This window comes from Ziziphus jujuba, chromosome 11, assembly GCF_031755915.1.
Source record: "Ziziphus jujuba cultivar Dongzao chromosome 11, ASM3175591v1".
NCBI classification, from domain to species: Eukaryota; Viridiplantae; Streptophyta; class Magnoliopsida; order Rosales; family Rhamnaceae; genus Ziziphus; species Ziziphus jujuba.
The window spans coordinates 13,062,952-13,088,543 of NC_083389.1; the positions used below are offsets into that span (position 1 = coordinate 13,062,952).

The following is a 25,592-nucleotide window of genomic DNA, read 5'->3' on the forward strand; positions in this document are numbered from 1 at the left end:
ATATCAGCTAGCTTTTGATGATTATTAGAATTTTAATAATGCATTGAACCAATTTTCTAATCAAAGAAAATATTAACCATGAAAAAGTGAAAATATATCAATGGAATAATGGAAAAAGGCTGACATCAGAACAATTATCGAGACGGATATTTTGACACGTTTGCTCAAACTGCAAAAGAGCCAAAAAATTAATGTAAACTTTACAAAGAAGATGAAACCTAAATATGCACTAACAGTCACAAAGTAATAATTCAAAAAAAAAAAAAAAATCGCATGATTATTATACCTATTTCAATAAATAACTATTTTCCTTATGTTACCAGAAAAATATATATATATATATATATGTATATATATAATTTAGTCTGCTTAAATATGATTAACTTTTAATTAAAATTTTTAATTCCTTTTATTTTATTTTCCCAAAAAAATCTTTTAATTAAAATTTATTAATAATTTTAAAATTTTTAAAAAGATTTAAGCATATAATAATAAAAATATGGTTTAAATTCAAAATAAATGTGAATAATTCTTATAATATTTAGTTTTGAGTAAAGTAGTTTGTATAAATAAATAATAAAAGGATTTTCTTAATAACATATACATTAAACATGAAGACATGGGATAACCAAAAAACGCGATTTTTATTTATTTTTTAAAATTTTTTGCTTTAAAAAAAAAAAAAAAAGATTTTCAATAGCTGGTTGAGCTAACTTCTTGTTTTTTTTAGCATTGATTGTGTATCTTTATGGAGGTATTAATGGCATATCATCTATGGCGATATAAATTTTTTTCCCTAGAAGGATATATAAATAAGCTCCTAAAATTAGACAAGTTAATTTAAAATTTTAAAACCTTTAAACAAGATAAATTATTGGTATGGAGTAAATAAGTAAAAGTATTTACTTTTTTTAATTAAATACTAAATCGTAATTAAGGCACTTCTTATCTAGAGTGGGGGGCAACTGCCTCTACTATCCAGACTCAATCGGCCCAGGTAACATAAGTACATAGGATGTTGTTTGGAAAACAGGTTTTATATTATTTATTAAAAAAACAATGGTGAAGATATTAAATAAATATATGAAGATCAATATTTAATTAGTTTTATATTTATCTTTAAAATGTTCATTTATCTCTAAAGGTTATAATAATATAGTAATCAATAAAATATCGACCATGTGTTTATATTTAATTAATTTTATATTTATCCCTTAAATAGTTCATTTATCCATCACTAGATTATAATAAACATATTAATCAATAAAATATTAACATATAGTTTTAAATACATATTTTGATATATTTAATTGGTATTGCTAATATTACTATTATTAAAATTAAAGAAATAATAATTTATTGTTATAATTTGTAAATTTGAATATATACATATATATATATATATATTGTTTGCTAATTAGAATTTCAAAATTAAATTATTAATTGAAGTCACAAATTGATTTAATTGGTAAACTATCCACATTTACTATTAAAGATCATGGTTGTATTTTCGAAAAATTTAAAATAAAAGAGACATTATATAAATGATAAAAAAACAAAAGAAAGAAAAAAAAAGATACTATCTTATGCTGAAAATATATTCCAACATATTATTACTCTTCCTTTTTCTCTCTCCATATATATCTATATATAGAAAAAACTATTATATATGCGTAGAGAGAGAGAGAGAGAGACTTTTATGGGATCAACTTTATGGTTTTCCATTATAAATTGTTAAATCACTTAAATAATTTGGATCTTTTCAACAACTGAAATTAAAAGTAAAAAATAATTTCATATAAATTTAATGATATAGTAAAAAATGATTTAAAGAAAATAAATCATACAAGAGCTTCTTGAACCATAAATAAAATTTTCAAGACCTTATGATGAAACTATAATTTTGACCTAATAAAACCTTCATACATCATAAAGACATCCTATATATCAAACCATACTTTCCATGTTAATAATCAAACCTTAAAATATTCTAATTAATATTTTATAACAATTATTGATTGCCATATAAGTCTAAAAAATTATTACTTCTCTAATTAGGATTTATCTAAAAAAAATTATTTAAATTACATGTTTTGCATAAATAGATTTTCTTTACCTCTTTACCATACCAGAGTTTTCATATTGCAATCATCATACTTTTAAAACTATTACATATTCTTCACAAAAACAATGAAAAAAAAAAAACACATCTAATACATTTTCTTTTTTGGTGAATAATTTTAGAATTAGCACATGATTAAAGAAAACATTAATAACAATAATAAGAGGAAGATGTCATTTAATTCTTGAAAAATATGATTTTCCATATTTTGTTTGAAAGTATGAAAAAGAGAGAACCCAACATTATTCTTGAATCTCCACCGAAACATAAACCTATCACACTCAGTTTTACGTTTATATTATTTTTTTTTCTTTATTTTATTCTCGTTGATACTCATGCCCTTTTCATTTTCTCCAGAATATTAATATAAATAAATTGCAAGTTTGGTTGGTAGAACTTATTATTTTCCAATAAGCACTTTACTAACAAATAAGATCACATTCTTATAGCACGAATTCTTAAACTGCAAAGTCATATCCAATATTACTACAAAATATTGAAAAAAAAAAAAGGGAACAATTAGTGCTACAAATTTCTATCTCAAAGTTCCGCACCCCAAAGCAAGATAGGGCTGAAGCTTGAACGAGTAATCTTAAAAGTTAAATTCCAACGAACGAAGCAGAAAGGGCATTGTCCTCCTCCAATCAGCTTTCTCTTCACCTATTTCCTTTTGTGACCTTACACTTCACTCGATAGCGCAGAGACACACAAAACAGACAGACAACGCAAAAGAAAGTAAATGGCACTTTTAAGTGTCTAAATTCCAAAACCACCCCGCCAGCAGATGAACCGATTTGGTGTACATTTCCACCACTTAGATACCCTAATTCTTTTATTTCATTAACAATACCTACTCTTAAATACCAGGAGCCAAACTCTAGTATTCTACTCTGATGAGCCCAACTATGGGATACAAAGGAGTTAGAAAAAGCCAAACAGCTTATTCTAAAAACCATAACAACAAAGACTTGACAAAGCTTGGCGCTATTGCCAGATTACCCTATTCCCCAATGTAAGCAATTTGATTCTATGAAATCCAACAGTTTTGATCTCTTTCCGTAATTATGCATATTTACAAACACATATAGGTCCACAACCATTAAAAAACACAAACTTTGGTAAAAAAATTGTACATACTTCAGTACAAAATAAACCTCCTAACGTTCTTCGAAAAAATTAAAATTTTTCAGTACTCCCGAAGTGACAAAACTTCCAAGGCACAAGAACATGGACGCCACATGTGGGTCCCACAAATGCTAGTGACTAGGAAGTTCCATACTCGATTTCCCCGGTGTGGTACTGAGGAACAAAATTTTAAAATAAAAAATGTGGGAACTGAAATCCAATAAATTCATTGCATGACTCACCACCCAAGACTAAATTCCAGATCAAAAAATGAGACATACTGAAAGAAACGACAAAAGAGGGCAAAAAAATGAAAAAGAAGAAATGATGAGATGAGATGAAGAGTCCACATTGTTTAAGGCATTATCCGAGAACTCAAAGCATCTTTGCATATGATATTTTACGGTTCACATGAAACCCAACGATTACTGGAAACCATTCTTAACCATTCTTACCAAAAAAATGATTACCGAAAACTATCACTAACCACAGAATACAGCCATCACAGGAAATGCCAGAAGGTAACATGGGGAAACAGTTAAAACACCAATTTCAGTATCAGAGGCAGCAAGAATCTCAAAATGAGCATTCCTCCAATCAAACACCACCCCAATGTTAGTTTAGCACACCCACTAGATAAACCAAGCAATTATGAATTGTGCCAGAAGAAAGAAAAGGTAAGAATGCCACACTCCACAACACGACAAACATAAATAGGTAAAATTAAAAAGTAAGCCTACACAAACGACACATATGCAAACCCTTTTAAACCCATTCCAAACTGAAACCTTTAAACCCCATCTCTAACTTAGAATTCAATTCACGAGTCCATTTCACGAATGCACACTTCGTTTTCAACCATTAAGTCACTTCTACAAGCATAGCAAGCAAACCCACCCAATAAACCATTCGTCTAACAAAATAAAATTTCAGACAACGAACCTATCATTATGTGACAACCAACACAAATTCAACCCAATGGATTAAGATTTTCTATTAAAATATAAGCCAAAAAAAATTACACCCAGTAAATTACAAAGCACCCCTAAGTAATAGGAATGGTCGATAGCCAATAAAATAAAGAAATCAGGCACAAAAACCCACCACCAGAGTTCAAGAATACCATACATGCATTACATTAACCTATTTTACATGAATATCACAATACCATTAAAAAAAAAAAAAAAAAAAAAGAGAAGAAAAAAAATGTTGTAATTAATTTTACTTAGCAAATAAACAAAAAAGAAAAGTTGTAGGATTATCATGAAGGCAAACTTGCTTGTCAACATAATAAAAGCGACAAAAACCATACACAGTATACTAAATTAAGAAGAAAAAAGAAAACATGTCAGTGCTTGTATTGCTAAAACTATAGTCACTAATAAACCCAACTGAAAGGTCCACAGATCATTACAAAGCTAGTCTAATTTAATCATTGACTACCAGCACTCAGAAATGAACCATAACATCAAGGTGCAGATGAAGTAAGGAAGTGGCTGTAATGGCACAGCTAATACAATCATCAAACCAGTGCATATAGTCTGCAATCACGCAATCACCAGAACCATAAAAAGCATCTTCGCCCAACAAGCGGTCATACACCTGAATCAAACATTCATCAGCTACTCAATTCATCGTTACATGGAATCTTAAAGCAGACTAACAACTCAATTCATCAATCAAGAAAAGAAAAAGAAAAAAAATGCATACATAAAACAATTAACAAGGAGCAAATGCAAAAGCCTATATAGAACATCAGAAAAAAGAAAAAAAATGCATACATAAAACAATTAACAAGGAGCAAATGCAAAAGCCTATATAGAACATCAGAACCTCCTTTTCCACACAATTTAAATTGAGTGGTATTGCCACAAACACATATTAATTTGATATTCTATCTAGAAATTAAGAACCACCAGAGGAATCCTCCAAAGAAAACTAACATAAAAACGACAACAGAGAATAATTATGATAAATACGATGCCAAAGTAACAATTATCAAAACCATATCAGATAAACTTCAAAATCTTATAAAAGAAATCACCCATAACAATGCTCAAGTTACCATCCATAACAGCAAGGACAGCTGCTATGAGTCAACTTCTTGCCAAACATCAAAACAGGCAAAAGTGCTCAAGTTTCCATTCAGCAATTTCCAATCTATGCAGAAAAATATTCATTTGCTTCTCCATGAATGCAATTAGGATACACACAGACATCAAATCCCAGATGTATCTAACCAACTAGCTTGCAACAAAAAAAAGGAATCAAATACAAAATGCACCATACCTCTAGCTCAATTTTTTTCAAATGTATTGGACCAAATAGCAGAGAAAAATGCAGGAGTCAACATGAATACACGATGCACTATCCCCTAGATTAATTCCTTCCAAATGCATCAGACCAAACCATTTGACCGAGAAAGGTAGGCAAGCCAACAAGAACTCACGATGCACTATCCATCTAGCTTAATTCTTTGACCAAGCAAATACTATAAATAGATTAATTTCAACCCCGAAACCTTAGCCTGCTTATTGACTCTAAAGCAATTCAATCAATCCAAAAATTGCATTGTAAACATCCCTGCGCTATGAACACTTACTGCTAGTAAGTTGTTGGCACAAAAGGCATATAACAAAAATATTGAAACTTTAAAATTGCAAAAACCTTCAAGAGCCATGAATTAAAGTGAACATCGAGACTAGTGCTGCATACATGACATTATCCAATTTAATCATTCTTTCACTAAATCAACCTATTAACCAAGCAAAACACTCAAAATAAATGTTCTATCCAATGCAAAAGTAAAATACATATTGTTATTATTATAATGAGATACAATACATATTTTATTTACTTGTAAGAAATATCATACAAAGCTGTCAAAATGCATTCACACATTCATAACTTTAAGTCTATAACTTGTCAAAGAATACCCATTCCTAACTATGGGCATCGATGAAAGAAACATAAGACTCTATTTCACCTTGGATACCAAAAAGAGATTTACTCACAAAAAGCCAACATACTAGAATTACATCTAGAGCCAAATATTCAAAATACAAGCTGGAAAAACGAATAAAACAAACATAATCCTCCAGATGAAACTTACCAACAAAAAGGACACCAATTTAACACATCACCCCAGTTTTGTTTAAAATTTATGTTTGCACATTTAGTTTAAGTAGAAACTGTCCAAACTCTGCAAATAAAAGGAAATGAAGTATGGCAATTGAAAAGTTGGTAGTACACTCCAGAGAAAGTCAAGAAATTTTTTGGCCATGTAGTAAGAAAACTATTTTTTTGATGTTAAGAACAAAAAGTATACCCTTCGTTGAATAATTTATTGTGGTTTTAGAAAGAGAAAAAATTGGTTTAGCACAAAGACAGACAAGGGCTAACAATTGCAATCAACAAATACAATAAATGTCATATAAATTTCAAAAATAGGTAAGATTTTGCAAATATAAACAACTTCTATTTGTATATATGCGCCTGTCAGATGTTAAAATATTGGGATCTGAAAAAACAAAAATTTCAACCCAAGCACAAAATTTCAAAATGTAGCTAGTGCAAACTTGGTTGTTGTGACCTAGAGTTGAACAAATTTTAACATACTCACAAACAAGACACCTAAGGATTAGACAAAGATTCATTTGGCCATATCAACTTGACAATCAAACAAAATCAAACCAGCTAAATAAAGATGCAATCCAATAGTATCAAATACAATAAAAATCATACTTATCTTCAGATATGCAATGACAAAATGAATTGAATTAATAAGGATTAATGCAAGAAAAAAGACATAGAAACTATTCAAGACATTACCATAACACGTATACAGAAATGCTAAGCCGGTCACTTGCATATTAGTAAGTCAAAAAAAAAAAAACAAGAAAAAAAAAGAAACCAACCGAATGCTCAGAAGCTATCATATAAACACATCCAAACACTAACAAATTTTTTTAATAATATAGAAGTACTGCATCCAAATACAAGTAACAATCAAACAAAAATCTTAAACAAGCAAACCTTGAAACATAGAAAAAAAAAGCATGTAAATCTTACATCCTTAAGAGAGCCAGAAGAAGGGATAAGCAACCATAAACTTTTCTATCTTAATATGAATTATAGCAAAACAAGGATATCAAAACAAAAGTAACAGATAAGAAAACTGAAGCGCATAAAATAAAATATTATCAACAAAAATTACCTCAGTAATATGGCGGCGGGTACATACCCCCAGGTGGGACCCTTGGGACTGGTGATGTTCCTGCTGGCTGGTGGTGCTGACCTTGATATGCAGATGATGAAGACATGTTATAGTGACCAGTATCTGGATACCCTGAAGACGGAATTCCACCTGAACTAGGAGGCAATCTATACAAGGACGATCCACCACCACCTCCGGCACCACCTCCTGCGCCACCCAACCCTCCAGCAGCTGATCCAGCCAGTCCACCACCAGCTCCACCACTACCTAAACCACCAAATCCCGCAGACCCAGGTCCTCCATAACCACCATAAGGACCACCCAAACCGGAACCATAACCACCAGCGCCACCCAAAGACGACGGTGCCTGATTACCAACTGAAGACAACCCCGGTCCACCAATAGAAGAGTTTAAAGGGTGATGGCCCATTGGCGGACCTTGAAGACCACCTGAAAACCCACCATAAGACCCAATTCCAGCAGGCCCACCATATTGACCCCCAATTGAACCCGGCATAGAAGACGGCGGAGCCAAACCCATCCCATCTCCATGAGCGTTACCGGGACCTCCCACAGGTGCCTGAATTCCATCAGCACCGCTACCCTGCTTTCCTTTCTTCCCGTCAATGGCCAATTTACAGGTGAGCTGACGACCCTCGATCGTCTTCACAGGATCCACAAGCGCAGCCTGAGCACCCTCCGGTGTCTTGTAAACAAACAACGCATAACCCCTACACTTCCCCGTCTGTTTATCAAAGCCCAATGGTCCCTCCTCAATCTCACCGTACAAGGAAAAATGGGCAAGCAACTTATCGGCCGGCATGTCGTACGGCACATTGGCCACGTAAATTTTCCGGAGCGACACGTCGACGGCGGCATTAGAGTTGGTATTCGCGCCGGAATTCCCCGCGGCGGCTAACTGAGTCACCGTCATCCGACCGTCGATCTTCTTGCTCGGCTCCTTGAGCGCGAGAAGAGCACCATCGACGTGCCTAAAAGTGACGAACCCGTAGCCTTTGCTCTTCCCGGTGGTCTTGTCAAGAATCACGACGGCCTCTTCGAGCTCTCCGTATGCCGAGAAGAGTGCACGAAGCCCTTCCGTGGTTGTGTCCCAACCAAGACCCCTAATGAAGAGCTTGCGCTGAGAGGTATCGGGATCGGCGACTGAACGTACGGCTTCGAGAACGTCGGCGTGGTGAGCCACGGCTTCTTGAAGAATCTCGATGAGCTGGTCCGGCGTGAACCGCTCGATGATTTTCCGGGCGTCTTCGGGGGTTAGTTTCAGGACCGACGGGTCGGCATCGCCGGCGCCGTTCTCTTCCATCTTGCGCTTCTTAGTCAAATCCATGGCAGGAGATTAGAGAGAGAGAGAGAGGAAAGGATAAGAAAAAAATCTGGAACTCTGGCAATAAACCCTAACCCTAGGTAAGGCTGTAAAAAGGACCAACCGAAAAAAGAAAAAAATGTGTGCCAAAATCCCAAATAGAGTGGGAAGCGAGGGAGGGAGAGACCAAGCCGACGAGCACTTTTATAGGCGGCTTGAGTGATAATTGGGCCTCTGTATCAGCTATAATGGATTCGGCTTTCTTAGTCTTATATTCATAATGGGCCTGGGCTTCTCTCCTAATCCACATAATACCCTTTTGTGTTGTTCAAATTTTATTTTTTAAAACAATAATTTCCTTTCTGAATTATTCTTTACTAAATTCCGTTTTGTAGTTTAGAGTAGTTTCTATTTTTCATCTTTATTACTTCATTTTAATATGAAAATTACTTTAAAATAAAGAATTTTTTTAAAAAAATTATCTTGAAACATATCTTGTCATACTTGAGGACTTTTTCTATATCATATTATACATGACGATTCGATATTTGCATATTTGGTAGAAAAATTAATATTTTAGTCGTTAGATTATCTTTTATCCAAACATATTATAATATAAAATGTTAATTTGATAACCAAAAAATAATATTTGTAGGCTTAAATATACCAACGGATCCAGATTAAAATAATGATACGTAATAAATCTTAAACTTAACAATTTATTGATTCAACCATAAAAAAGGATAGTGTAAATTCTTTAACCCTTAATATATATTAAAGATTCAAAACCAAATAGCAAAAAAAAAAAAAAAAAAAAAAAAAATTCAAAACCCAAATACAAACATCAATTTGGAACCAGCAATATCACAGAAAACCAAAATTATATTCCTACCACTTTAACCATACCCTTTAAAACATAGCACCAAATATACGCATATATATACTGATCCTTCATGAAGTTCCGAATCATAAACCAATATGGCAATCCTTATTTTGGTGTTTTTTGCCCCATATCAGACTTTTGGCCGGCCTCTATGCCAGAACAACACATCACCAAACAGGACTTGTCAAATTTGTTCTTCAAAATTTCTACCATCTCATCTTTCTCCATCTCCTCGTTATTAAAATCCAAGTTTGAGCAACAAAGTAAGAAACATTTCTTCTTCTTCATCTTCTTCTTCATCATCTTCTTCTCCTTCTTCTCCTTCTTCTTCATCATCTTCATCTCCTGCTTCTCCTTCTTCTTCTTCTTTCTGTCTGAGTCTGGTGTAGGAGGATTGATTATGGGAACCCCATCGACTTGGTACACGGGTTCGATTGACGGAACGATGCTGTATCCGTTGGTATTCTCGCTCTCATGGTAACCCATTGATATTGCTGTAGAGCTGCAGAGTATGATAGGGATAAAATACCCAAAAAAAAAAGTCAGCAACTAAGTTAATAAATAATGTGATATTTTCTTGGTAAATAAGGATTGAACACGTCATAGACAATAGCTTAACAAGTAAGGTTTTCATTAGACCATTTTTTCAATCTTCTTGTAATTAAATAAGTCCCCATTCAAAGCCTAGGAAAGTTTTATACTGTTTCTTTTCATTCAGTGTACGTTTCCAAAGTTTGAAGAAAAGTCTAAAAATAATTAAATTAATCCTACTAGATTATCTCATCAACTTGCTGAATACTTTTTAGTTGTGGTCTTTTTCATCTATTTGTTTTTAGTTTCTTTCTATAGCTTAAATATATAAAAGTAATTTCATGGGCATTATTTTTTCCTTCTCCATTAATTTCAAGGGAAAAAAAATTATTAAAAAAAAAATCAGGAAAATAAAAAATCTATATCTTTTGCTCCATGTATGGGCCTAGGCCCAGGCTGGGAAATATGGATAATAGCCATTGTAAAATGAAGGGCAAAAATATCCAGATACAAAATGTACCAAATAGAAACCGTTTATATACACTCATATTCATCTTAGGCTTGCAAACGGGTCTACTGACTGTAGCTAACCTTATCTTCGACCATTGAAATGCCAAACTTTCACCTGTAAGTTCCTCTTTATCTCACACATGGCAGAGCTTGTCTATTTCTTAAAGTGATTTGCTTCAAATTTAGTTTCTTTTGTCACTTCAAAGTCATCTAAGAATTACATCTGAACTGGGTATTATTTTAGTTGCCCACATAGAGTATAGGAAAAATAAAATAAAATAACATGGCATTGAAGTTTCAATATCATGTTTTTTGGTTCTGAAATATTATAGCTTTCCACCAAAAATGAATAAATAATTATTTCATAAGTTGGCAAGATTGAAGCATTTTCTTGGTGCGGTTTCTTTAAATGCCATTTTACTAGTTCTATCTCCCGTTTGGATTGTGGGGGGTTTACTAGAAATTGGTTAGATGTCAATCTTTTATTTAGGAATTTATTGTTTGTTTTAAGTGAATGCTAGAAAGGAGTCAATTTCTTGTAAACACTTTTTTGTATACATCAAAATCGAAATTATAAGTAAGATATCAAAATCACAATCCTACTAATTAATTGTTTACTACTTAGAAATGATTCTATATTTAAGATATCAAAATCACAGTCCTACTAATTAATTGTTTACTACTTAGAAATGATTCTATCATACAATTATGATGAAATTCATCAAGTTACATGTAAGCTGGCAAAGCCCATTTGATCTTTTCGAAGAAGAATGCTCACATTGGTGTGGGTTAGGCTGAAAAGGGTCAAAAAAACTGCACGCTGAAACCCCAAAACAGAGTGTGAAGCCAGGCAGGGAAAGTGTGAACCAATGAGTGCCTGAAGCGATTTTATACTGGGTTTGTCGAGGGGGAATTTGGCCCAATGCCCTTCGTAGAAGGGCTACGACGATATATACTTTTATATTAGTGAACTTTTTTGTTTTGCCTTTTAATAACCATTACACCCTTAAAAAAAATTTAAAATACTTGGATGTCCTTTATTTTAGATCTAATACAAGAAAACCTTCTGTGGCTCCTTCGATTCAACTTCTGGGTTTTCATCCAAAACCAATGCTGAGATTAGAAAGAGGACCAAATCCAAGGACAACAAGTTTGAGTTCAATGAAAGTAATGCTCAGATCTTCAGGCTAATGCTCGACGATGCCCATCTTCAATCTCGCCTTTATTTCTACGAGTATTGAAGTGCTTTTACCTTCTCGCTTGTGGTTATTTCTTCTTTATTGCTCCAGAAATACTTGAATGGTGGATCGGAAGAATCTAGGTCTTTAGCAAATGGCAATTTTGTTCTGATTCTACTAGGATTTGTGGGTATTTTTAAGTTTTTGACGTTGCTCACCAAGGTTTCTTTTGAAAAATCTGCATCAAGGAGGTCGGAGAAGCAACTGAATGTTCTCTTTGGGGATTTGGGAGCCATAGCTGGGAATATGGTTTGCTTCCTAATTAGTCCTTTGGTTCTGGATTTCAATTTTGGTCCACTTGATGGTTTTGGTAGATCTTCAATTGTTGTTTTAATGGCGAGCAATGTCCTTTGGTTCTGGATTATCGTAGGGCCTTCGGTAATTACAGATAAAATCTATGGTAATCAGTTTATAGTTGCTAGAAAAATTATCGTAGGTTTGATCGGTAATTACCGAAACCAGTATGGTTATCACATTTTACCAATTTTTTGGCCCCCACAAGTCTCCTAATCTGTGTTAAATGCAAAAACATTCAAAATATACATTCTTCAATAATCCTAAAGAGAAAAAACCTCAAAAGTTTTGAAAAAGTTCTCAAATTGGCACAAAAATTTGATTACCATAGGGCCTTCGGTAATTACAGATGAAACCTATGGTAATCAATTTATACTTGCTGGAAACATTACCGAAGGTTTCATTGGTAATTACCGAAATCCCAGTGGTAATCACATTTTACCATGGCTCTCACAAGTCCCCTAATGTGTGTTAAATGCAAAAACATGCAAAATATATATTCTTCAATGATCATAAGGAGAAAAAGTCCTAAAAGTTCTGAAAAAGTTTTCAAATTGACACAAAAATTTGATTACCATAGGGTTTTCGATAATTACCAATGAAACCTACGGTAATCAATTTATACTTGGTGGAAAAATTACCGAAGGTTTCATCGGTAATTACCGAAGGTCTTACGGCAATCAAATTTTTTTGCCAATTTGAAATTTTTTTCAGAACTTTTATGGTTTTTTCTCCTTAGGATCATTGAAGAATGTATATTTTGTATTTTTTTGCATTTAACACACATTAAGAGACTTGTGGGGGTCAAAAAATTGGTAAAATATGATTACCACAGGGGTTTCGATAATTATCGATGAAACCTTCGGTAATTTTTCCAGCAAGTATAAATTGATTACCGTAGATTTCATCGGTAATTACCCAAGGCCCTACGGTAATCAAATTTTTATGCTAATTTGAAAACATTTTCAGAACTTTTAGGATTTTTTCTCCTTAGAATCATTGAAGAATCTATATTTTGCATGTTGTTACATTTAACACACATTAGGTGACTTGTAGGGACCAAAAAAGTTGTCGAATGTGATTACCATAGGGGTTTCGGTAATTACCGATGATTTCTACGGTAATTTTTTCAGCAAGTATAAATTGATTACCGTAGATTTCATCGGTAATTACCGAAAGTCCTATAGTAATCAAAATTTTATGCCAATTTGAGAACTTTTTCAGAACTTTTGGGGTTTTTTCTCCTTCGGATCATTGAAAAATGTATATTTTGCATGTTGTTGCATTTAGCACACATTAGGGGACTTGTGGGGGCCAAAAAAGTTGTCGAATGTGATTACCATAGGGGTTTCAGTAATTATTGATGATTTCTACGGTAATTTTTCCAGCAAGTATAAATTGATTACTGTAGGTTTCATCGGTAATTATCGAAGACCCTACGGTAATCAAATTTTTGTGCCAATTTGAGAATTTTTTCAGAACTTTTGGGGTTTTTTTTTTTTTTTAGGATCATTGAAGAATGTATATTTTACATGTTTTTGCATTTAACACACATTAGGGAAATTGTGGGGGCCAAAAAATTGGAAAAATATGATTACCACAGGGGTTTCGATAATTATCGATGAAACCTACGGTAACCAAATATTTTTTGCCAATTTGAGAACTTTTTCCGAACTTTTGGAGTTTTTTATGTTTAGGGTCATTGATATTTTATCAACACAATACGACAGATGACTTTTCCAACAAAACAACATATAAAACCAATGTCTATTATGCCAAAACACACGTTACGTGGTTGAGCTACTAATTGCATTCCTTACTACATTGCATAACACACGCATACCACATAGCATGCCCGTATTGTCTTAATATAGCGTAGAGCGATTTATGGTCCTTCAGTTGAATGGTGTTGTTGGTGGGCAGTGCTATCAAGTGGTATGGCGGCTGAGCATGATCGGTTGCTGTGACCAATCTGTTTGCACCTTTCGCATCTATATTGATGACCCTCCTCTCCTTGAGATTGAATCCTCTCCTTTCTTGGTCTTCCTGACTGTTTGCCAATCTTAGGTGGAAGTACAAGCTGGTTTATGACATCATCTAGAGCATGCCACTGACATTTATCTCCAAGTGGATATATGGTTTCCAAATATGTTTCACGGAGTAAGTCAACAGAGTAATGCACCGAGCAAAGGATATATGGAGAAATATGTTGATGCTTACATTCTGCAATTGCATGGACACAAGGAAAGCCAGGTTTCTCTATATGGCATGTGCATTATTTGTTAAATTTAAATGAATAATATGCTTCAGTGACTACCAAATAAGGGTGTTTATGAAATGAATGATGCAATCTAGAGAAAATCAACTCTAATAAATTGAAAAGTGTGCAAAGACCTTTAGACATAAATTTTACCAGCGTAATCAAGTACACTCCTCATTCCCAACACTATGATAAAGAAAGGTTGTAAACATGTCCCCATAGAAAAAAGGTTGTATCCATGTTCCCAAAAAAAGGTTTATAGTATATGGTTAGACAACATAAAAGAAAAGCTCTTTAGGTAAACAAATCAAACACCAATAACATACAAAACTACATGGTAATAATTTAGAGAATGTCATATAAAAAAATAGAGCAAAAGGTCATCAAGTTATTTTCTCTCATGGACATAATAAAATCCATTTCCTCCAAATCACAATTAACATAAGAGAGCTGCATTAGGAGGACAAAATGCTTTAAATTATTTCTAGCATACAAAAAAACACAACATATAATTCTTCTAGCATACAAAATCCACATTCCTCAGCATAAAAAATTCACATTCTTCCATACTTCATCAAAAATAAAGATAAAATTAGGGAGAAAAATTTAGGCTATGTACCTTTGAAAATTTATGCCATTGCCCAAATTTAGGCAATACTTCAATTAACTGGTTCTTCCTTTCTTCATATGTGAGCTTCTTTAAGTTGAACTTGTCAAACAAAAAAAGAGAGCAACTATCGTAAGGAATGGCTAATGCAGCTATGTATCGGAATTATTATTATCATATAGCAAATACACATTCCTTTTCCAAATTTGTTTTAGATATATTCTCTCCAAGAAATATAACTGCTATCAGAATTCTTCTGATGAATTACCTGCTCTATGCAGAATTTAAATAATCCACTCACAAGAGTTTACTGTAGTTGATAAAAGACCTTCAAAATTCTTCAACTGAGGTGCAGGCATTTTTCAGAATTTGTTAGGAGTCAAATTTCAAATGTACAAAACTAGTATCTCAACCTAACCACAAAAATATTAAATGTTTTTCAATGTACAGAACATATGAGTATTAATTTGAGCAACAATCGAATATAATGCCTGACTCTTATCCAATACCACAAGGCAAAGAATATTAACTCCAAAATATATAATCTTCTTGATGATTATTGGAGAAATTTCCAATTGGATCATCAAAATTTGCAAGTGGGATAGTTTGAGTGGGCTTAATGTAAAAAAATGAAATAGATCTTAAAATTTTCTAATATGTGATCATCATATTCTGCCATCGATATGTATTTGCAGCAACCCAAGAACTAAAATTATGATTTAATATATACCTTTTTTCTTGAAAGAATCATGACTAAAAAGTATGTAAATGTGAATGAAATAGAAATATATTTCAAATATTTATGTTTTTAATTGATAATAAAGTTGTGTAAAGTTCATTAAAATATACTTTTGGTTTAATATTATACCTCATTTTTTGAGCCACCAATCTCCACAGTAACTTATTTTACCATGGCAAGATGAAAAATGCAATCCTAATATAAACTAAGCCCATGAGTTATTGTTAGGACCCGTCCAAAATTCCTCACCGGAACCCTAGACAAGTCCTGATCCCAGGGAAACCCTACCGGACCCTCCAATGGAAAATTCGGCAGAACCTCCCCTAAGGGTTGGACTTACCACAATTTCCTGCACTGCAAACACACTTCTATATACATCCCCTTATTCCCCCCATGTTACTACAATAATTCCACAACTTTACAGCACTCCAAAATAATAACAGTAATCCAGTGCATAATTAATACATAAATGTCCAAGATAGTATACAGAGCATTATACAAATAAATATGAAATTAATACGATGACAGATAAAGAAGTAATACAAAATAGAGAGGAAAAAGGGAAGAAATACTTCTTGGACTTTCGGCAATAAACTGAGACGTCGGGCTCGTCCCGGACGATCAACGTCTCCCAACCTGGACCTAGGGGAACGGAATTTAAAAATATGAGATGCTAATCATCTCAGTGAGTGACTCTATCTGCTGAACACTTTTAATATTAATAATATAACAAATAAAGGAATTTAATTAATATCAACAATTAAATAAATAAATAATAATAACAATTGAAGTAATATTTTCTCTCAAAATCCTCACTATTCATTCCGTTGGAAATGTTCCCCTTTTAAAACATTTTCACAAAACCTGATATTCGTATTTCCCGAAAACCAAGGGATCAATTAATTTAATAAACAATAGATAAATACCCCAAATATAAATAAAATGTAATAAAATATAATAAATAATTTTTGAACACTTTAGGGTTTGAAAGTTTCTATCCGAAAATTTATACTTGACGCACCACACCATATACCAGTGATGCCCTCCGATACCCAGGGTCCCGAGCACCGACTGGCGGGAAGATTAAAGAGAGAAACTTGCATATGGCACTTCAGCGTCCCGACAGTACCGCAGATGAAACCGTCATCCTGGCCACGGAGGGGGGCGGCTGATGCGCAATATATAAGACTTGCCTGCCTTCGGTCCAATGGCAACTTACGGGAGATATAATAACTTGTGCGCTAATCCACATATACAACCAGAACACCAATACTGTATGAGTGCGTCTAAAATAATTATTAAATTTCTTATTATCGTACCGATTTTTTCAAAAATCACCGTGGGAATTATACTAGTTTTCAAATCTACCATCCCACATTTTCCTTTAACATTTCCGGTACGAAACCATCGATAACGATATACAAATAATTTTTCTCGAATCACAAAATCCATCAAATAATATTCCACGGGCATAATTATAAAATTTAAACCACCAATTAAACCAATATTTTTCTTAAAATATTTAAACCAATTATGCCCAAAAAATAATATAAAAATCCAAACACAATTAATTAATGAAAATACTTTGCTTATGTGTAATAAATACAATTAAATCATAATAAAATAATAATCGGGAATTTCTTAATAACCCAAAATTTGGTTTAGCATCAATGGGTATATATATATAAAATAATACCTTTTTCCCAATTATATTTAAATTCCACCACATGAGCAAATTCTAGATATCAAATTAACACAACATAAATATAATTAATTGTCCAAAATAGTTTTCAGGGTGGATCACTCACCTGGAGCACGCAATTAATCCAAAATCCTCCATGGGATCAATTCCACGAGTCACCCGTGCTCCTAGAACAACAACATCACACATCTCAAATAAATTAATATTTTATTCCGGTAAATAATACCCGGTACCCAGGGGGTCTAACACAAACGTTAACCAAAATTGACAAATTATATGTCTATGGAAAGCTTGTGAGATGAGGATCACATTACCGACCTCCATTGAGCTCAATTCAACCGGCGGTGGTCGGAATTTGGCCGGAAAGATTCAGCCGAGTTTAAACTTGAGGGATCTCTCAAACGGTGGGGATTTTGGGCAATCTAACCCCGGAAATGAACTCAGAAGGGGTCGAAAATGGTGGGATAGAGGTATGGGTCGAGTTGGGTTTCTCCGGCCCGATTTGGGCGCGTCCGGCGACTGGTGGCCGTGAAATTTTGCGACCGAGCTCGCCTCCTCCCTCCGCTCCTCTCTGGCTGGCGCGTGTAACAAGGTGGTGGTCGGAATTAAAAAAATAAGGCAAGAACCCGAGAGGGAGAAAGGAAGGGAAAGGAAGAAGGAAGAAGAAGAAGAAGAAGAAAGAAGGGGAAGGGGCCGTGGCCCTTTTTTCCCACGTGGGGGAAAAGAAAAAAAAGAAAAGAAATAAAAAATAAAATAAAATAATTAAATAATATTAAAAATAATATTATTATGTAAAATAACAATAATAAAATAATATGGTATTAAACATGGTTGACATGTGGTATCTCACCATGGTGACACATGGTCACATTTATTAAGTCACACGTGGCACATTGTTACACGTTTAAAAATAATATTAAAATAATACAGTATTTAAAAAACTCTACAGGTCCATAACTTTCAAACCACATGTCCAAATTAAGCGTGCCGCTAGTCTATGAACTCGTATCGTCTAGTAGTTCACAACCATGCATGAGTCAAAGCTCAACTTTGCATAAATAAGAAAGTCAACTCCGGCAACCTTGGACAGTTTGGACCCCAATCTTGTTTTGCTCAAATCCTTCAAACCGTAGCTCCGTTTTTGACGTGCTACTAGTCTACGAACTCATGCCAATGTGTACTTCGTAACGGTACCTCAGTCGACCTAGAATTCCATCCGAGTCAAAAAGTCAACTTCTAACCCCTTCGGTCAACGGTCAAAGATCACCCTCGATCAAAGTTGAAAAATTTCCGTTGTACTCTGGGACGGGATGTTACAGTTATCCTTTGAAAAAACATTATAACCCATTGTTACCAATGCATGTAATATATATATATATATATAGTCTGTGCATGAAAGAAATAAAAAACAGGGGCATAAATTTACTTTTTTACCAATTAAAATACAAGATGAAAGATTAGGTTTATATATGACCTTTAGGCCATCCTATCCATAATTGTTATTGCAATTATTTCATAATATATACAAGACCATTGTATTGTACTAATACATTTCTTCAATGCATCTATGTTAATATCTTTTCCAACGGACTACTAAGATAGCATAAGCAAAATATAATGTTTTCCTTGTATGAATAACACACTAAAATGTTTATTACATTATTTCAATGAGGAATCATTTTCCAGAAATTGATTTTGAAAGTTCTTTAGTATTTGGTGCATGGAAAATATAAGAAGGAACAAAAATTTTAAAAATCTAGGATAATGAAACTTGAATTTTTTTTTTTTTGGGGACAAGTTTGAATTAAAAAATACTTCTCTCAACATGTTCCAAATAGCTTCCCAAAAAAAAAAAAAAAAAGACATTACGGTTTTACAAAGTCATATTCCTTTATAAAGTATTTTCCTTAGGAATTATCGGCCTACCAAATAAGAAAATAAATCTTTCTTCATATGTATTGAATATGAAAATTCGGTATTTGAACATTGTTTGAAAAACTAATGCTTTAGCCATGAGATTATCAACAGGTATTATAACATAAAATATTAATGTGATAATTAAAAAGACAATATTCATAAACTTAGCCCAACAAATAAAATTACTAAAATACATCAATAAATCTAGGATTCAAATATTAACCTTATTAATAATAATAATAATAATAATAATAGATGTTAGCAACTTATAAATTGAATAATAAAAGGATACCGTAAATTCTTTTAACCATGTTAGTCGCACCAATAGCATAATATGCATTAAATGCTTTTTGTTTTGCTAAATTACTTTTTATTCATATACATTGAATGCCATGCTAATACATATTAAAGCTTCAAAATTCAATACAAACATCACATCTTGGAACCAGCCCAATCACAGAAAACCCAAAATCATATTGCTACCACTTTAACCACACCCTTTAAAACATAACACCAAACTAATAATAATTAAACATAAAAATAAAAACTAAAACTATAAACACCAACATAGTCCTTCATAAGATTCCAAATCATAAAAGTAATATGGCAATCCTTATTTTGATGTTTTATGTCCCAAATCAGACCTTTGCCCAGCCTCTATGTCAGAACAACACATCACCAGACAGGACTTGTTAAATTTGTTGGTCTTCAAAATCTCTACCACCTCATCTTTCTCCAAAACATCATTATTAAACTCCAAATTTGAGCAACAAAGCAAGAAACACATCTTCTTCTTCTTCTTCTTTTTGTTAGAGTCTGGTGTAGGAGGATTGATCATGGGAACGCCCTCAAATTGGTATGAGGGTTCGATTGATGGAAGGATCTTGTATCCGTTATTGGTCTCCCTGCTCTCGTTGTGATCCATTGATATTTGCTCTTGAGTTGCTGAGGATGGTAGGGAAAAAATAAGTCGGAAACTAAGTCCATATATTAAGTTATTTTTTAAATTGGTAAATATGCGTTGAACATGTTGTTGTTTAGATAATATCTTAACAAGTAAGGTTTTCATGAAAGCATGATTCAATCTTCATGTGATTTAATAAATTTCTGTTCAAAGCCTTGGAAGTTGAATAATCTTTTGTTTATTTGGTATACATATCCAAGTTTGAAGAAAAGTCTATAAATAAACAATTAAATTAATTATCTCATCAACTTGCTGATATTTTTTAGTTATGGCCGCTTTCATATACTTATTTATTTAGTTTTTATAGCTTTGAATAGTAAATATATGATGTAAAGTCAATAATTGCATTAAAAAGTTAAAAAACAAATGTTTCGCTCCATGTTGACATGAATGGGCCTAAGCCCAGCCCGGGAAATATGGATAATAGCCCTTGTCCGATGAAAGGTCATTCCCCTTTGTGTTGTTCTGTCTTTATATATATATATATTTAACGAAAACTCATTTTTGAATTATTCATTTTTTTTTTCTTTTGCTTTTACTAAATTCATTCGTGTTGTAGTTTACAGATCTATCTCCTTTCTATTTAATATGAAAATTATTCTTTATTAAATCCCTTTTTGCAGTTTAGAGTCGTTTCTATTCTTTCACCTTTATTACTTCATTTTAATATGAAAATTATTTTAAAATAAAGAATTTAAAAAAAAAATTATCTTGAAACATGCATTATCAAACTTGAGGACTTTTTCTATCTTCATATTATACATAAAATTTTAATTATTGGCAGCTAAAATAAATTACTTGTAAATAGATATTTCAAAAGATTTTTTTTATATATATATTGAATATGGGGATTCGGTATTTGCACATTTGTTAGAAAAATTAGTGCTTTAGTTACTAGATTATCTTTTATCGAAACGTATTATAATATAAAATGTTAATTTGATAACTAAAAAAACAATATTTGCGGGCTTAAATATACCAACAGATCCAGATTAAAACAATGGTAATTAATAGACGTTAACTTAACAATTTATTGATTCAACCATAAAAAAGAATACTGTAAATTCTTTAACCCAATACCCAAAAAAAAAAAAAAAAAAAGCAGCTTCAAAACACAATACAAACATCAATTTGGAACCAGCAATGTCACAGAAAACCAAAATTATATTCCACTTTAACCATACCCTTTAAAACAGTAACACCAAATATATACATATATATAATATACTAATCCTTCATGAAGTTCCAAATCATAAACCGATATGGCAATCCTTATTTTGAAGTTTTATGCTCCATATCAGATATTTGACCGGCCTCTATGTTAGAACAACACATCACCAAACAGGACTTGTCAAATTTGTTCTTCAAAATCTCTACCACCTCATCTTTCTCCATCTCCTCATTATTAAAATCCAAGTTTGAGCAACAAAGCAAGAAAGTACATTTCTTCTTCTTCATCTTCTTCTTCATCATCTTCTTCTCCTTCTTCTTCTTCTCTCTGTCTGAGTCTGGTGTAGTTTGAGGATTGATTATGGGAACGCCATCGACTTGGTACATGGGTTCGATTGACGGAACGATGTTGTAGCCGTTGGCATTCTCGCTCTCATGGTAACCCATTGATATCGCTCTACAGCTGCAGAGTGTGACAGGGATAAAAAACAAAAAAGGTCAGAAACTAAGTTTATAAATAATATGTGATATTTTCTTGGTAAATAAGCATTGAACACGTCACAGACATCATTGAACACGTCAATAAGTCCCTATTCAAAGCCTTGGAAAGTTGCATACTGTTTTGTTTCATTCGGTGTACGTTTCCAAGTTTGAAGAAAAGTCTAAAAATAATTAAATTAATTGAACTAGATTATCTCATCAACTTGCTGAATACATTTTTAAGTTATGGTCTTTTTCATATATTTGTTTTTAGTTTCTTTCTATAGCTTAAACATATAAATGTAATTTCATGAACATTATTTGTTTTCTTCTCTCTTAATTTCAAGGGAAAAAAATTATCAAAAAAAAATTCAGGAAAATAAAAAATCTATATATTTTGCTCTATGCTAGCATATATTGGCCTAGGCCGAGCCGGGTAAAATATGGATAATAGCCGTTGTGTAAAATGCAGGGGAAAAAATATCCAGATATAAAATGGGTGGGTACCAAATAGAAACCCGCTTGTATACGCTCAAATTCATTTTAGGCTTGCAAACGGGTCTGCTGACTGCAGTTACCTTATCTTCCATCATTTTTTAAATGCCAAATTTTCACGTGTAAGTTCCTCTCTATTTCTTAAACTCATGTTTCTTTGGCTCTGAAATATTATAGCTTTTCGACAAAAATGAATAAATAATTATTTCATAAGTCGGCGAGATTGAAGCATTTTCTTGGTGAAGTTTCTTGAAATGCCATTTTACTAGTTCTATCTTCCGTTTGGATTTGGAGATTTACTGGAAATTGGTTAGATATCAATCTTTTATTTAGGAATTTACTGTTTGTTTTAAGTGAATGCTAGAAATGAGTCAATTTCTTGGAAACAACTTTTTTGTATACATCAAAATCCAAATTATAAGTAAGATATCAAAATCACTGTCTATTAATTAATTGTTTACTATTGAGAAATGATTCTATCATACAATTATGATGAAATTCGTCAAGTTAGATGTAAGCTGGCAAAACCCATTTGAATCTTTTCGCAGTAGAATGCTCACATTGGTGTGGGTTAGGCAGAAAAAGGTCAAAAAACTCTGTGCCAAAATCCAAAAATCGAGTGGGAAGCGAGGGAGGGAGAGAGTGAGCCAATGAGCACCTGAAGCGATTTTATACCGGGTTTATCGAGTTTTAATTGGGCCTCTAGTCCAGCTATTACTGGGCTTTCTTAGTCTTGACATTCATAATGAGCCTGGGCTTGTCGTGTGCTCCACATAATTCTTTTTTGTTGTTCTTTTTTTGCCTTTTTGAATTATTATTATTGTTATTATTATTTGCCTCTACTAAATTCATTCCGTGTTGTAGTTTAGAGATCTATCGCGTTTCTATTTTTCATGTTTATTATTTCATTTAAATATGAAAGTTACTTTAAAATAAAAGATTAAAAACAAAAAATTTAATCAAAAAATCTACTCCATTTTTGTCTTCAAACATACCTTGTCATAATTTAGGGCTTCTCCATCTTCACATGATTATGATACATAAAATTGGTAGTTAATATAAATTACTTGTTTCCAGAAAAAAAAAAATAATATAAGTTATTAGTAAGTGCAAAATGGATATTTCAAAAGATCTTTCTTTATGTATATTGAATATGGGGATTCAGTACTTGTATGTTTGTTTGAAAAACTAGTGCTTTAGCCATTAGATTATATTTATCAAAACAAATTAAAGTATCTCAAATGGTTTTTTCTATTGGAATTTATGTGACATTAATTTTGAAAAATGTTTATACTTATGTGGTGTTTTTTCTATTCAAAAGATAATGTTTTGGATAATTTCTCTCAAATGGTTTCTGTTTAAAATATCATGAAATGCTAATGTGTAATTTTTTTATTTTAAAATTACATATAATTATAAAAATCAAAAGTTGGGAGTTATTATTCTTTTAAAAAAAATTAATAAAAATAAATAAAATGCTAACTTAACCTGTCTAATAAAGCTTCTAAAAATAGACAGTATTCTTCACAATTTTTATTACTTTGTTGCCGTTTGACAAAACTAATATACAGAACCATTAGAGAGAATTTTTTAAAAATCCTATCTATTTATCTGATATAACAAATGATTTTTAAATAAACAGAATCAATATATAAAGCCATTGGAGATGTTCTTATAATAGAAAATGTTAGCGTGATAATTAAAAAGACAATATTTATAAACTCAACCCAATAATAAAGTTACTAAAATACAACAATAAATTTAGGATTCTAAGTATTAACTTTGATAACAATAATAGATGTTAGCAACTTATTAATTGAATAATAAAAGGATACCGTAAATTCGTTTAACCTTGTGAGCGGCACCAATAGCATACCATGCATTAAATGCTTTTTGTTTTGCTAAGTTACATTTTTTTTTCTTTTTTTTTTGCTAAGTTACTTTTTACTCTTTTTTTTTTTTTTTTTTTTGGCCTGAAAAGTTCATGTACATTGAATGCCATGCTAATACATATTAAAGCTTCGAAACTCAATACAAACATCACATCTTGGAACCAGCCCCATCACAGCAAACCCAGAATCATATTGCTACCACTTTAACCATACTCTTTAAAACATAACACCAAAATAATAATAATAATAATTTAAAAAAAAAAAAACTATAAATACCAACATAGTCCTCCATGAGATTCCAAATCATAAAGTAATATGGTAATCCTTATTTTGATGTTTTATGCCCCAAGTCAGACCTTTGCCTAGCCTCTATGTTAGCACAACACATCACCAGACAGAACTTGTTAAATTTGTTGTTATTCAAAATCTCTACCACCTCATCTTTCTCCAACACCTCATCATTAAACTCCAAATTTGAGCAACAAAGCAGGAAACACATCTTCATCTTCTTTTTCTTCTTTTTGTCAGAGTCTGGTGTAGGAGGACTGATCATGGGAACGCCCTCAACTTGGTATGAGGGTTCGATTGATGGAAGGATCTCGTATCCGTTATTGGTCTTCCTGCTCTCATTGTAACCCATTGATATTTGCTCTTGAGTTGCAGAGGATGGTAGGGGAAAAATAAGTCGGAAACTAAGTCCATAAATAATGTTATTTTTCAATTGGTAAACACGCTTTGAACCCGTCGTTGTTTTTTGGTTTTTTTGTTTTTTTATTTTTTGGGGTAAAACGTCGTTGTTTATACAATAGCTTAACAAGTAAGGTTTTCATGAGAGCATGATTCAATCTTCTTGTGATTTAATAAATTTCTACTTAAAGCCTTGGAAGTTGAATAATCTTTTGTTTGTTTGGTAAATATTTCCAAGTTTGAAGAAAAGTCTAAAATTAATTAAAAAGAAACTATTAAATATCTCATCAACTTGCTGATATTTTTTAGTTATGCTCGTTTTCATATACTTTTTTTATTTTTTTATTTTTTGGTTAAGCTTTGAATATATGTATGTAATTGCATTAAAAAAAATAAATTATATAAAATAAAAAAATAAAAATAAAAAACCTAATGT

The 25,592-nt window shown here is 32.3% G+C and overlaps 1 protein-coding gene across 1 annotated transcript; it reads right to left on the reverse strand.

Annotated features, from left to right (window-relative positions):
* Window positions 1–4,480: 4,480 nt before the first annotated feature.
* LOC107432547 (UBP1-associated protein 2C) lies at window positions 4,481–8,977 on the reverse strand. The gene is made up of 2 exons (XM_016043704.4): window positions 7,464–8,977; window positions 4,481–4,849 (listed from the first exon to the last, which is right to left on the reverse strand). The coding sequence occupies exon 1, from the start codon at window positions 8,809–8,811 to the stop codon at window positions 7,465–7,467; it is 1,347 nt and encodes a 448-aa protein (XP_015899190.1). The 5' UTR covers window positions 8,812–8,977; the 3' UTR covers window positions 4,481–4,849; window position 7,464.
* Between the last annotated feature and the right edge of the window lie 16,615 nt (window positions 8,978–25,592).